The 14,642-nt window shown below is 36.5% G+C and overlaps 2 protein-coding genes across 6 annotated transcripts; both read left to right on the forward strand.

The window, feature by feature from the left end:
- The first annotated feature begins 266 nt into the window (after window positions 1-266).
- Window positions 267-4,355, forward strand: Archease (archease). 2 transcript variants are annotated; one of them, XM_064135709.1, is made up of 5 exons: window positions 267-491; window positions 1,657-1,818; window positions 2,018-2,042; window positions 2,258-2,462; window positions 3,065-4,355. In XM_064135709.1, exons 2-5 carry the CDS (start codon window positions 1,767-1,769, stop codon window positions 3,248-3,250), a joined length of 468 nt encoding a protein of 155 aa, XP_063991779.1. In that variant the 5' UTR covers window positions 267-491; window positions 1,657-1,766; the 3' UTR covers window positions 3,251-4,355. The 2 variants fall into 2 exon arrangements, with proteins under 2 accessions (XP_063991779.1, XP_063991780.1); XM_064135710.1 differs by having other exon boundaries at window positions 268-491; window positions 1,723-1,818.
- A 605-nt stretch (window positions 4,356-4,960) lies between these two features.
- LOC135170132 (transcription factor E2F3) lies at window positions 4,961-14,238 on the forward strand. 4 transcript variants are annotated; one of them, XM_064135677.1, is made up of 4 exons: window positions 4,961-5,125; window positions 8,589-8,688; window positions 9,078-10,196; window positions 11,508-14,238. In XM_064135677.1, exons 2-4 carry the CDS (start codon window positions 8,607-8,609, stop codon window positions 11,630-11,632), a joined length of 1,326 nt encoding a protein of 441 aa, XP_063991747.1. In that variant the 5' UTR covers window positions 4,961-5,125; window positions 8,589-8,606; the 3' UTR covers window positions 11,633-14,238. The 4 variants fall into 4 exon arrangements, with proteins under 4 accessions (XP_063991747.1, XP_063991749.1, XP_063991746.1 ...); XM_064135679.1 differs by lacking the exons at window positions 4,961-5,125; window positions 11,508-14,238 and adding exons at window positions 5,456-6,073; window positions 10,530-10,732; XM_064135676.1 differs by lacking the exon at window positions 4,961-5,125 and adding an exon at window positions 5,457-6,073.
- Window positions 14,239-14,642: the final 404 nt, after the last annotated feature.

Below are 14,642 nucleotides of genomic sequence, written 5' to 3' on the forward strand. Positions count from 1 at the left end.
ATGGTATGCAACGATGTGTCTAATTGATATCTTTTTATTTACATTTTTTTATTGTTTACCAGTCGAATGGTGTTGGCAGGTTGAGTTTCATGTATAGAGACAGTATTTATATAATCACAGTACATCAGAGAGGGAGATTTGATGTATTGGATACGAGTGGATGCCCTTGGACATCCTGAGATGTTGAAACGAGTTTCTTTTGTAGTGTTACATATCTATTAGGGATCAAAGTCACCTGCGATTGACTATTTTTCTTTTCATCGATCCTAGGAGGATTTTCCTTCTAGTTGGTCATTATTTGTCGTTAGGGATCCTTGATACAGATCGGGGAATCAGTTACATTCATTGATTAGTGAATAAGGACAATGTCGTATAATTATTTTATTACGTTCACCTGGCATCACATTCGTACCCCACGCACTATGAATGCCATCGACCTATTGGTCAATGATACGGATTGCTTTAATTTATTCGGTATTGGTTATTAAAAGGTAAATGTGAGTCACTTCATTATGGCGTTGATTATTCTGGTCTCGTTATTATAAACACTAAATTACAGTTTCTATGGAGAAGTTCACGACGATAATTATTTGTCAATCTTGGGAATTGATTTTGGGAACGATTCGAGCAAGTGGGGGTTTATAGTGAGAAAAATAAATAAAATGTTTATATTTTATGATCTCAAATTGTATTCATTCCGTATGATTTTTTATCGATTTTACCCTCGAGGTAAAACCGTATGTGGTACAGGGACTTTCCTGGATTTTTAAATTTTTTTCATTTTATTTTCATTCCTTTCTATCAACAAATTTGGTGAAAATTCAATTCTAGTGATATTGTCGATTAAATTGTTCAATTTGATAAAATAATTATTGAGTGTGAATTATAATAAATATGAAATATATATGATAATTAAAATATACTATTCATTTACCAATCCGTGTTAATGAAAATTAAAAAATAACGAAATTGAATAATTCATGGAATTTAAATTGAGGATTTCGGTAGATATTTGAGAGAAACACTTCGAACTTATCAACATCGCTTTGTTTTAAACAAAATCAGTCTCTCCAGGAAATATTCAGTTCATGTCCAGTGATAACATTTCCTCTCCCACTGTTTTTAAAGGAAAATCTAGACTTGCAAACTAAGTACTTTTATATTCCATAACTGTTTCGTTTCGAATAGTTATGTGAAGTGAAAGGAAAACGGTTTAGACATTTTTTGAATTCATTATTTCGAAATTCAGAAAAATCAATCGAGTTTTTAGCATTCAAAGTGGATTGCGAGTTTATCAACATCGATGGGGGCGCCTCTCACCGCGGGAGTCAGTATTAACATTGTCGTAAGCCTCTGATTTAGTCTATATGATGTGTCAAAACACTGGACAAGTACCTCAGGACGCCGTGTGCGGCGCTGTGTAGTGTATGGGTTCCATGTGTGACAGACAGAAGTCTCCACTTACAAATACCATGTCAGGGTGCGGGTTCCGCCTGTGGCACACAGTGGTCGCCACTTCCCATTATATACGATATTAAAATGATGATGATTAATTATCCACAAGGCTACAAACAAAATAAAGACATGTACAATGATGTACTAACGATGTATAATCATTCACATTAATTAGTTTTTCCGTTTACCACCCCCTGTCAGATGAGTACATTGGGATACCAACTTCTGTTCATGTGCTCCTGTGCTCGATTCTGTACGCTCAATCAGCTGATTCCTCACAACGTTTACGGCCAGTCAGCTGATCAGTCATCATGGACACATGGACGGATGAGGACTATATACCGGCGCCAATCAAATATGAATGTAAGTCAAATAAATAAATTAACAGTCATCATGTAATTATTTATCAACTTCGAGTGAACTTAATCGTTAATTGAACACGAGGCCCTGCACATCATTATAAAGTCTTAAATTATTAGACGAAATCGGAAATATCCCCACGTGCACTAATCCCACATTTTCAATAATTAAACAATTGAATTGTTTTTTTATCTCGTTTCAGATCTCGACCATACAGCAGACGTTCAGTGAGTACACATTCTCTGTGATAAAGTGAATAAATAATAGTGAAAAAATATTGAGAATGTCAGGATTTAAGATTAATTCAGTACATAACCTTAATTTTTTAATTTCAACGCATGTGACCAATAGATAGAAATCATTCTGTAGCAACTAGAGAATAGGATCAATAGGATTAATTAATGACCTGTCAAATTAACCCTCTCTTTTAATGATCAAAAAGGATCCACGCGTGGGGAGGAACGATGCAAGAAGCCTTCGAACAAGCTGGAGTTGCAATGTTTGGTTATATGACTGAGCTGGACTCAGTCGAAATCCTCATGACTCATGACATCGAAGCAGAAGGTGATGACATTCAGGCACTTCTCTACCATTTCCTCGATGAATTGCTCTTCATGTTCTCGGCAGAGCCTTTCTTAGTCGCTAAGGTATCATCACCCTCCATTCTTCTTATACATAAACAATTTACACATAAGCAAGTCTATCATCAAAGTCTGAATGTGCTGTAAAATGACTTGACTCGTCACGAGACTCGTTAAATATAACGTCCCCTCAGTAGGCTCCAATTGCCGAAGAAGCCGTTGTTAATTAAAATGGCATGTCAATCAGGAATGCGAATTTATGTCATCCTGTGTTGTCCTGGGACTTATCTGGACTGGACTTATATCATTTTAGCACATCGTTACTGCATTGTTTGTACATATTTTACAATTCCCTCATGTGCTTATCTAAAAAGAATCTTCGCGAGTAGTTATGTGTATTATGGCAATACCTATTGACCTCCTGATGGCGGGGGTCGATACATCCTATCGACCTCTTCGAATATGAAGGCTAACTTTCAAAATTGATTATGTTAGAACTGGCCAGGAATACGTTAACCAGACGTACAAAATAAAAAAGTGCAATATTCTAGCTGCAATGACATGATGTTCGGCCTTGTGCCCTCGTTTTTTAATTAATTATATATTGTTGTTAAGAAGAATCTGACGTGGAATAAATCACGTAAAATCACATCAATTTTTTGTTGCAGAAAATAAAAATAACGGAATTTGACCTAGAAAATTTCAAACTCAAAGCAACGGCATATGGAGAAGAGTTTATGCTTGGAAAACACCCCCAAGGAGCGGAAATAAAGGCGATAACGTATTCGGCAATGCAAGTTTTAGACCGACCAGAGGTCCCTCGTCCTGAAATATTTGTCATCGTCGATATTTGATCGGTAATTTTCACTAGATTAATGTACACACATCCAGCATACGCTGATGGCTCTTCTTCCAATATTTTTCGAGGGAAAGAGACCCTTAAGAATGTTCCACAGCCAAAAGTCACAATTTCTTATTTTCCTACCAAATTATCAATCGGATTAACATGAACAATTCATTATGTAATGATTACTTAACGCCTTTCATACGTTTTTTAGCTTTTTTAATTTTTTCCAAACGTTTAAAAAAAAAACAGAAAAATGTTCGCACCACTTTGAAACTTCGTGAGCGGTTAAATAATGACAAAACGCAGAAACGTTGGATTTTTTCACGTTAATCCCATGGTAAATTTGTCAAGAAACGACGAAAAGTTGAGTTTTGGCGGAAATGTCGTAGAACATCCTTAAAACATCAGTAAGAGGGGTGGAAGACTCAGAACTTCACCGTTTAAACGCTTGAAGTTTCTTTTCAAATAAATACGTTAGGACGTCAACTAAACACCGGGCCCTACCTCTCCCTCTCCAGCCTATTATACATTTATCCCCTCTGCAATATCTCGATAATCCGGCCCACCAACTCCTCAGGGATGTGACGACACACGACGTCACCCAAAATATAAAAAAAAAAAACAGGGGAGATTGGGGCAGGACGAGTCTAAATTCACAGTATTAGGTTTAAATTTTACAAATTTTCTACCATTTGTAGAGTATTTTTCCACTCCAGTTCTATTACACAATGAACTGATATCGTGGACTAAAAAAATAGGCCCATCTGCCTCATTCTCCCCTGGACCGTCCACAAGCTGTTGATTGCCTAATCCATTTTTTCAATGAATTTGTCATTCTAACATTACAATTGCTGGCATTTATTGTTCATTCCTATGTCATTACCGTAATTTACATGACTAATACCTGTACCATTACTGGCAACCACCGAAATACAATTAGTGCCAAGGAAATTAACAAACAATTGTCCAGTTGCAAGTGGGATTGTTAATTAAATTATCTACTGTACCCCAGGATTTATTTGAATCCTCCCAGTTGTGAATATTAATTCCTGACCAGCTATTTGTTGATGAAAATAAGTCCAATAAAATAAAGCGATTGATGAGAGTTGACAAGAGAATTGAAAGATTAATTTAATTGTTGAAGTGAAGGGAAGAACATAACTGGTTTGATCACTTCGTGATTAATCTACTTCTGTCGTAATTATATTCTTGTGAACTTTGGGTCGTCGATGGATTATTTGGGTAAAGTAAACCCAGAAATGATAAAAACCCATGGGGTCTGATGATACGTCCCTGTCGCCCAACTGTTCTTCCACTCCCTCTCCTCCTCTCCCGTCATTCCGCCGTTGTGATGCCACCGTTGTATATCCATACCCATAGCGTATGGTCCCATTGCAAGTGAGACGACCAGCCGATGAGCCACAGAGGAGGGGTATTTCAGTATTTCTGTTCTGTTGTACTGTACACTGGTTGTAGAATGGAGTGTGTGAACGAAGCAGGGGGCGAGCAAGAAAATTAAAGGAAAAAAAAAAAAGAGGAGGGACGCTTGCGCACACACTAGCGACGTTTTCTCAACCGTTTCACGAGTTACATTTCGTCATCACCTATCGAGGCAACATTTTTTTTTTCATTTCATTGTTTAAATCTCTTGGCTCTTCACCCAGTGAATTCGGTGGACTAACAACAGTGTTCGGAAAGTGTTGGCGTTATTTTCCCTCGAAAAGCTGGAAGAAAAAAACTCAGTCTATTCATCGAACGATTGGAATTTTCACCGACAAAACAAAATGGAAAATGATATATTTACGATCAGTGGACGCCGAGAAATGTGAAGAAATCGTCAGGAAAACAACAAGGAATTTCTCGTCAACATTGACTCAAGGGGGTGTGTATTAAAATAATCTAGTAACATTCTAGTGACTTTGCCAATTCATGTAGTGCCATTGCCTAGTATTATTGCGGGAAAATGAGAATTTCAGTCTTTTGGCGCGCTTTTTGAGAGTTCTATGGTCGCCGACAGATGGCCAGTGATATGCCGGGGGATATCTCGTACGTACAACTGCATCTCACCGACTGCGATTCATTTTCGATGAGTATTGTGGTAGAAATCGCTGATACGTTTGATTATTTCTTCCGTTATTAGATCTTTGTAATTAATACGAGTGTGTTATCGTTGTGGGGGGGCTGGGGGGGAGGGTCAGGGGGGTGGGAGTGAGTGGGGGCATCGAATCGGTAAAGTGCCAGCACGCCGGGCCTCGTGTGCACTTGATCATCAGTGAGACAGTTGCATTAACAATTTTATAATTTTCTCCTGTTCATCAGATCGCTCGATTATCTCTCGTTTATCGCGGGTCGATTGGAGATGTAATGAACGATTGTGATTGTAATTCGGTAATTGTGGATGGGAGGGGGGAGACGTAATTGAGGGGAGTTGCGACGTATGAATTTATTTAGCTGAGCTCCATATGAGAATGAGATTCGTGGATTGAGTGACACAAAATGGACGAGAATTAGTGGTTTGATGGAATATTTTGAGTGGATTATGGTGATCGGAGACTGACAGGGACTTGCTGGGACCGTTTTTTGGGGGGCTCGGGGTTACGTCGCTTTCTCATTTCTCTCTCTCTTCTCTCTCTTTCTCTCTCTCACTGGATATTGGAGGCAGGACGTGACGCTGGGCGGTGAGAGACGTTGAAAATGGCTCGTGTTACGTGTCGGCTATAAACACACGCGGGTTTACATGGTTTTTGAGGGGGTTGGAGGGATTTTTTTGAGGTAATTGACGTGGTTTGGCGGGTGACGGGCGACGAATTTTCAGGAGTGAGGTGGACAGGTGAGTGATGAATTTTAGAACGTATTTTTGGGGTTGGAAGGAGTGCTGGGGGTTTCTTGGATTTTTTTTTCATTCTTGGGGGAGGATTTTTTAAGGGATCTTGTTTGAGGTGGGTTTTTTTTTTGAGGGGTTTTATGGGTGGAAGGTGGACATTCCAACGCCAAAGGCGCTCCTGTTGGCTTGATAGCTGTGCCTAGTACTCGAAGCACGATTTGTTGGCCCTCTTTTGCTTTTTAAACCGAACCAACGAGAATTTCTCGGGCTGACTCTGAGGTCTCTACGAGGCAAGTTGTAATCGTTAGGTAGTTTGGAGGAATTCATCGTCTTCACGGGTAAGGGGAATCTCCTCTTTGAGGACACTGAGATTTCCGGGGATTTTTGATAAATATAGATTTTCGGTGTGAATTCGAGGTTTTGAGACACGTGTACCGTGGTATATATTTTTTTTGGTGATGTAGATATCCCTTTTGCTGGTGATAATTGTTTATTAATTTACTGTTTTGTTGCAAGATTTTAATCGTCAGGGAGCTGATGAGGTACGGTTGGGCGAGAGAGTGAGTTGAAGGTATTCAAGGACGAGATTTTAGGGCTTGAGGGTTCTTTAAATTGTTAACAGCTGATCGTTAGAATTAAATGGGTTTTCTGGGGGATGGCAATTTTGGTGAGAGATTTTGGGACCTAGGGATGGCGGAAGTTGGCGGGGGGGAGGACACATGGGAATGGGGATTTTTAAGAATTTTTGAAAAATTTTACATGCGGTCGGGAAATGGAGGTTACGAGGGGTATCACAGCATGGTAGCGTCCCGGCGTTCGCATGAGAGGAGAATTTCTAACAAAAATTGCCAATGAACTGACTTTAGTCTTCTGTGACTGTTCAATTTATTTTTTAGGTCAAAATTCCTTTATAAATATCGACGTCTGGTTCATTATTTTATTCAATTCGCTCGGATTACGATGGATAGGAATTATCCCCGGGAGTTATTGATGAATAGGGTCTGGGGAAAGCATTCGGTTGCACCAAATTTTTATTGTGAAATTTGAGAATTTTTTGACTGTGAAAGTTGAATAAATCAAAATGGTTTTCATTTTTTTATTGTAAGAAATGCGCTGGAATATGAAGGAGGGATTTTTGGTGAATGTAACGTGTGCTTTGTTGTCCCAATCATTTTTCAAGACTTATGTCTTCCTTATGATGAAGGAAGATATTCATTTCTCCCAATCAGGCATATTATTTCTAAATATAATATGTCGATAATTACTGCACATGAATTTATTTCATTGGCTTTCTACGTTTCAACTCACATTATTGTTCCTCCCACATTTCCTCATCATTTCCTATGACCGTCACACTAACCCATTCATATCAGTAACTCAAAGAAATAGAATCGTTCATTAGTTCAATTGAAAACTAAATTATTTTCGGAATTTATTGACATTGTGATGATCTAATTATTCTTCCGAATTCTTTGGATTTCCACGCTCTAGAAAACAAGTATTTGAATGTGACTCACCTTTCGTAGATATTTGTCACACAATAAAAAACGACTGAATAGAATTGAAATTTATCTAAATTTTACACCAACGATAATAATAATCCAGTAGCGAAGTGGCAAAGCCAGATAAGTTGACCTATCTCTGAGTAGCTTTTGAGCCTTATCTACGAATCTAAGGGAGATAGCAAATTTTTTGTAATGACATTTCATGTAGTTCTCAAATTCCTCCACAAAAAATGTTATACTCAAAATTTTGCTATCTCCCTCAGATGTTGAGATATTCATCAAAAACAGGTCAATACTCAAACGTGGCTTATCTCGTTTTGCCACTTCGCTACTGAATTTTAATTCATCTTTGAAAGGCAGACGAATTATTATTTTCCCACACGTTTCTCCAAGTTAGGAAAATGTTTGCAAAATAATTATTAACATTAATAAGTCCTCTTTGACCTGGTAATACATTTTAAGTTGTAACAACTCAGAATCTATCAGCAAAATTGGACTGTAATTAGTCGAAAATCAATCAGAATTTATGGGAGTGGAAATCTTTATAGGAAATATTCTACGACGAATCAGCACAAGATCAGACAAGGCCTCCCCAGTCAACCTGGGAAGTTGATTTTCTTACTTCAAAGACACCATAATTTTTTTTCATTTACACTCATGTATGTCGACCAATTGTCTCCATATCGTCACTCCTCCCCTCCTCGTGTGCTATTGCACCCATTTTGCGATTGTGAAGAGGTACTCAGTCTTCCATGTGTGACTCAATTTCCATACAAACATCATTACTTCAAAATAGTAATTGAGATAGATGCATTAAGTGACGTTGTAGAATTGCCAATGATTCATCCTGCAATTTTAAGATTAATTTTATACACAATAGCGACCTTGATGTAGAGCTACGTTTTATGGGCGAGAGCTGTGATTTCAGTTTTCCAGCATCAATTCACAACTCGAATATAAAACGACGACTTCCCAGGGAGATTAAATTTATCAATTTAATTTTTGTACATTTGCAGACTCTCAAACACGGTACAATGCCACGTGTTAGAAGCCGTCAAATTGTCCTGGAGGACCCGTCCAGGCCAGTCACACCAGACATGGCACATACAAAACTAAGTAATTAACAATGCATATGAAAATATCTTCATTTAATTTAAGTGGCAAAGGATAAGCCGAATTATGGAATCCAATTGGAACTTCTATTAAAATCAATCGATTCCCAGGAAAAAATTAGAAAAATTTCAGTAATAGAGGAAACACATTTTTACTCTCAGGATTCACACATTTTTTCGAAATTCCACTCGTCTACACAAAATAGAGTCCCTTCAGGTTTAATTAAGTCCAACACGTTATTCAGGAGAGCAAATTTTTCAAATCAAATACATTAGACCAGGAATGAAGTCTACAATACGTGATATACTCCTCACTACCCTTTTCAAACTTGACTTATCCGGCCACGATTTAAACCTCAGAAACTAATCCCCCAATTTCCTGAATTTCCAAAGTAAAAACAGAATTCATCGGAGATGGATCCCTAGACGGGCAAGTCCAGAAGGTCACAGAGGAGACCCCAAGTCCCCACTTACAGGACCACCAGTACGGCCAGACCCCACATTACCAGGTAACAAGACGCCCAGCGCAGCCGATACCTCGTCCAGAACAAATATCAGTTCAAGCTGTGAAACGACGTTTAAATCTCGAAGTGACCTCTTCAGCCCCAGTCCCATCGACCTTCAAAGCACCAAGGGGTAAACGTCGAAGATCAGGCTCAAATTCATTCACTCACACACCAGCTAAAAGCAAAACTGTCGAGAGAACGCGGTACGATACGTCACTGAGTCTTTTAACAAAAAAATTCATTAATCTCGTTGAAAGCAGTAGCGATGGTGTTGTTGATCTCAACGTGGCGTCTGAAAAATTGGAAGTACAAAAGCGAAGAATATACGATATTACGAATGTCCTAGAGGGTATTGGGATACTCGAGAAGAAGAGTAAAAATAATATACAGTGGAAGGGTGGACAATTACCTGGTGAACAAAATGACATACTAGAGTTAAGGAAGGAAATTAATGATTTGGAGGCCAAGGAAAATACACTGGATAGATTGATCCATGGTGCTGAGGAGAGATTACGTGAATTGTGCGCTGATAGGCAATTTGCCTATGTCACTTATCACGATCTCAGGTCTGTACCTGCTTATAAGGATCAGGCGATAATGGCGGTTAAGGCACCACCTGAGGCGACACTTCATGTACCACAACCGGTCAATAATTTGGGACCACCCAAATTGCAGATTCATATGCGATCGTCCTTTGGGGAGATCGAGGTGTTTCTGTGCCCTGATGATCCTACTGTTAAGGTCAATAGTCCTGATTTAGGGGAGAAGGAGAGTGTTTTACCCAGGGAATTCATTGTCGATGATGAAAGCAAGAGAGAGGGAAGGGGTCAGTCGAAGAGGAGGTATCGGGTGCCGAAGAGTGAACCGGTGGATAACGTTGAGGATGTTGTGGCGTCGACTTCGTCGTCTGGTATGAGGGATGCCTTGTTGAGTGAGAGCGATGACTTCGGTCCTATGGGAGGCGGCAGATTCCAACTGCAGACTGAGGATCAAAACCCAACGACAGGTATTGTTTTTTATTTTTGGATTTTTGTTAAGGATGAAAAGGAAGGTGGAGGCTATTTTGAATATTTTTACATTTCTCAATTATTTTTTAATTTTTGTTTCCGTAAATAAGGTTTATTGCTTTTTTAATTAGAGACACATAATTCTGAGGAAAATATATAAAATGACTTTAAGATTTTTTTAAACAGTATATTTTGAAGATATTAGTAGGATATTGGGAAAAGTAGCTGCAAAATCCAATTGCGTTCTTCACTTCTCAACTATTAAATTGACTGCGTTGGTTTTAAAAATTTCTCAATTGCTCCTCTGCATGTTTACGCTTTTTTATCTGCAGGAAATCCATGGATTCACACAATGTTTAGACATGAGGGCAACAATTTCTTTGTTGTGGGAGCTACACAATAACTCTTTTTCTGTTCATGCACTCATTTCCATTTTTTTTTTCTTGCAAGTTTTGTGATTTATAATGCATTTTTAACGCTTACTTTTTTTTATTTCGTTTTATTGCACAATAATAAAAATCGTTCATTTTCAAAATTTGCACATTTATTTCCTTACATTCCACCACCATTTTTTATATTTTTTCCCTCTGAAAAATAATTCATTAATTCACAACGTTATGGTACAGTGGCTGTTCCCTATCGGAACTCTGACTGTGACTTGTGTAGTGTCTTTAATATCACATCACAGGCAGAGTTCTAGTTAGGTGACTGTCCCCAACGACGATTTTAATTCATCAGTTGTGTAATACTCCAATTTCTTGCACTGAAGTAGTAAAATGTGACAGAAGCCAACGCGATATTTTCTTTAAAATTCTCTCAATTTCTTGTTTTCAGTAGAATATTTTAAAATGACCAAAGACCAGTAGTGATGTAGTCAACAATTTTCAATGGATATATCGAGATTTAAAAAAAAGCAACATTCCGGTGGCCAAGTGGTAAAACGAGATAAGTTGACTTATCCCTGAGTCGAGTTTTTAATCGATATCTCCGAATCTAAAAGAGATAGCAGATTTTTTGTCAGAATATTTGTTGCAGCACTTAACCTGCTCCACAAAAAATGTCGTAATAAAAAATTTTCCATCTGCCCTGGTTTTCGAGAAATTCATCAAAAACCGGTCATCGATTAAAAGTCTCTCATCTCATTTTACCACGTCCCTGCAATAAGGATCCCGACCGAGAAATTTCCATCTCCAAATTCTGAGATATTCCGACAAGCCGGGCCAATAGTAAAAATTCTAGTAACCAAGTTTGCAATTTTACGAGATAAATCAATCAATTATTCTCATGCGTTTTTGATTTACCTGTTTCAGACGTTAATATATTGGACTTAAGTGAGTCCCTATTATCACTGGAGCCACCATTATCTGAGAATGACTACTCGTTTTCACTCGCAACCGAAGAGGGCCTTTCAGATCTCTTCGATTTTCCATTTTAGGATTTTTTTAAATCACTTGCAATTCATTGAAAGGATAGTAAATGAAACAGAATAACAATTGGAGAATAATGCTAAGTCGATGAAATCATGTGTCTTTTAACAATTTAAAAAAAAAAACATGGAAATTTAATCTGAGTTCGTCTTCCCAGCATGAAAAAATCAGTGGCTCAAGAGCAAATGGTTAGTAAAATTTGTAAAAAGAAGAAAAAAACTGTTTTGCTTATTACTTTCTTAAGTAATATTATTATTATTATTATTATTATTATTTTGTTAAATTTAAATGTAAAACCAAACATATCACGAAATAACGATTTTTCTCAATTCATACAGATTTTCGTCGACTTGCTATTAAAGAAATCAGAATGAAAATTCATAGCAATCGAGAGATTTGGAAAACGTTCTTTCAGTGCAATTACATAATTTATTGAATTAAGTTTATCGAATTAAATCATTTCAATTTAATTCTCATTACCAAACTACGTGAGCGTGATTCATCATTCTTATTATTCTTCAAATTTTTCGACAAAATCCGTTTTTGATATTTCAATTATTTATAGGTATTTTCATTTTTTTTATCCCGTAAGAACAACATTGAGAAGACAGAAACTCTTCTAGAACTTGGGGAATTGTTCTAAAAATCAATCTGATACCTGAATGATAATTAAATCTTAATTATTTATAGTAAAATCAGTGATCAATTAATCTGAAGGAGACGAACTCAAATGTCGTACAAAAAATAAAAACCTAACATCAACAGAAAAATACTAAAAATGACCGGAATAAGGGAAGTGGAAAACTGAAAAAATGGCGGCGAAATGAATTTTTTTCCATGATCGATCTCTTGTGAAAAATTGACGGATTTCAAGGTTTTTGTTTTTGGTTTTTGAAGGGTGTGTGCATGCACGCCTTCGCGACATCCAATCATTTGATAAATTCTACTGTCCGATGTTCTCCTAATTTATTTTAGTTGAAAAAAAAGTCTTTACACTATCATCTGGCCTTGCCACGTCGATAGTTAATCTCGGTTGTCTAAGATAATTGTATATTTAAGAGATTTTTAATAACAAAATCAAAAAAAAAATCTAAATCAAATGGATCTTGTCATTGAAAATCTCTTAAAGGATGTACAAAGTCTGTTGTACGTCCGAAGCCATAGTGCCTACACCATTAAAAAACGGATGAATAAATTGTCACACACCTTTTACTGCACCTGTAAATAATTAACCATTCATACTTGTAATGCATTGATTATAAAAAAAATAAATAGTACTAGGTATTAAGAAGTGAAATGAAAAGAAAACAAAATACATTTTTTTTATTGAACGAATGAGGTTTGATGGAAAAAAAAACTTGTATCATTAGTAAGATACGCTCTATAAAAATTAGTTATTTTTAACTAAAAAGAAAATACAAATTATTTGATAAAACAAATAATCGACGAAATGTTAGTTTATATAGTTATTATATAATATTATATAAATATTAATGTATATATGTCTGCACTTGTATAATCGAGGGATGCCCATTGCGTTGCTCTAAGTGTACAGGGACGACAAGACGAATTACAATATTTCGATGAGAAATTTTGTTGAGATAAATTTTCGATGATTTTTCAATGTCAGTTATGGTTAATTGTGCATCCCTTAATACTGCAATTTCTTTGTTGTTATATGAATATTGATTTTTTTTTCTCGGCTATTTAGTTTGATTTTCTGAGTGTTGAGGATGAGATGGTGGAAGTGATGGTGGGATAAGGAGATAAGTATCTTTATTATTGGTATTTTTTGATTATCTCATTAATAGTTTCATAGTGACACGAGGAATAACTGGGAATTGTTTTGGGGTTGATTTTTTTGGAGATATTTCGGAAGGGTTATTTTAATACCCTAAACCAGTTATGGAAATATTTTCAAAATAATTGCGATCAAGTGTGTCTGGATTTCAATCAACGAATTGTCATTTGACTGATTTTGACAGTGAACAGCTCAGTAGCAAAGTGGTAAAATGAGTATTTTAATGAATATCTAAATGATAATCCAGAAAATCTGGCATTTTCCCTGACTCCACTTCTTCCAGAGATATCTTCAAAATGGATTCTGTTGAACCGTTTTACTATTCTCTTTGAACAGTTCAATGAATCTAATTGAATCAATAATCCCGAAAATCAAATGATTAGTTTACATGGGTTCTTATACCAGTTCATTGATTTTGCAAAGTGGTTTTGGAAATTAGATGCATCTCTTTATTCCACTCGACTGCAAAAAAAATATTGCAATACCCTAGGAACATTGAAACATTGGTAGTAATAACTATTTTTTACTCAGGTATAGTGGGAGAGTAATTAACCCATATTTACCAACCAGATGCAATTTTTTCAACTACGTGCGTATGGATATGTGTAACGAATTGTATGAAGTAACAATTTGTCATTTGTTAGAAAATTAAACAAAAACAAATTTCAATTCTTTTTATTAATGATGACAAAGTGAAGTTTAATATCAGTCTGATGATTGTCTATGATCAAATTGCCGGATATGTCATGTGTATCGGCATATCAGCATGGATGGAGTGAAGAAAAATATAATCTTATGTAATTCAAATGAAAATTATTGAATATTTATTGAATGCACCCCAAAAAAATGTGAGTCATTCCAGCCGACGAATGAACTTTGTTTTTGATAAATATCCTCCATCGTTAATGAGCTACGCTAATTTTGAAAAATACATTTTCCAACTACAAGTTGAACTTTAATATTTTTTTTAAAAAAGTACCTCTCGAGATATCGATTCGTTCGTTGACTTCAATTTTCAATTAATTTCATAAACATCAATATATTCATTAGCGATATCTCAGAATCCGCATAAGTATTCTATCAATCAATCCATCAATAAAAATTGCAGCACAAGAAATAGTCATTAAAATTTAAGGAGGCAGTCAATTTGGAATTTTTACCGCCATCCACCAGTACAATGGCGTCTCCCAGTTCCCACCGCTGCCACCCAAAGCGTC

This window comes from Diachasmimorpha longicaudata, chromosome 16 (genome assembly GCF_034640455.1).
Source record: "Diachasmimorpha longicaudata isolate KC_UGA_2023 chromosome 16, iyDiaLong2, whole genome shotgun sequence".
Taxonomy (NCBI): Eukaryota; Metazoa; Arthropoda; class Insecta; order Hymenoptera; family Braconidae; genus Diachasmimorpha; species Diachasmimorpha longicaudata.

Excerpts from the sequence above, each read along its gene's own strand:
- Archease (XM_064135709.1), top strand. The coding sequence starts at position 1,767 with ATGGACACATGGACGGATGAGGACTATATACCGGCGCCAATCAAATAT. Across the intron at positions 1,819-2,017 it reads GGCGCCAATCAAATATGAAT|ATCTCGACCATACAGCAGAC; the intron begins GTAAGTCAAATA and ends ATCTCGTTTCAG. Across the intron at positions 2,043-2,257 it reads GACCATACAGCAGACGTTCA|GATCCACGCGTGGGGAGGAA; the intron begins GTGAGTACACAT and ends ATGATCAAAAAG.
- LOC135170132 (XM_064135677.1), top strand. The coding sequence starts at position 8,607 with ATGCCACGTGTTAGAAGCCGTCAAATTGTCCTGGAGGACCCGTCCAGG. Across the intron at positions 8,689-9,077 it reads CATGGCACATACAAAACTAA|TAAAAACAGAATTCATCGGA; the intron begins GTAATTAACAAT and ends GAATTTCCAAAG. Across the intron at positions 10,197-11,507 it reads GGATCAAAACCCAACGACAG|ACGTTAATATATTGGACTTA; the intron begins GTATTGTTTTTT and ends TACCTGTTTCAG.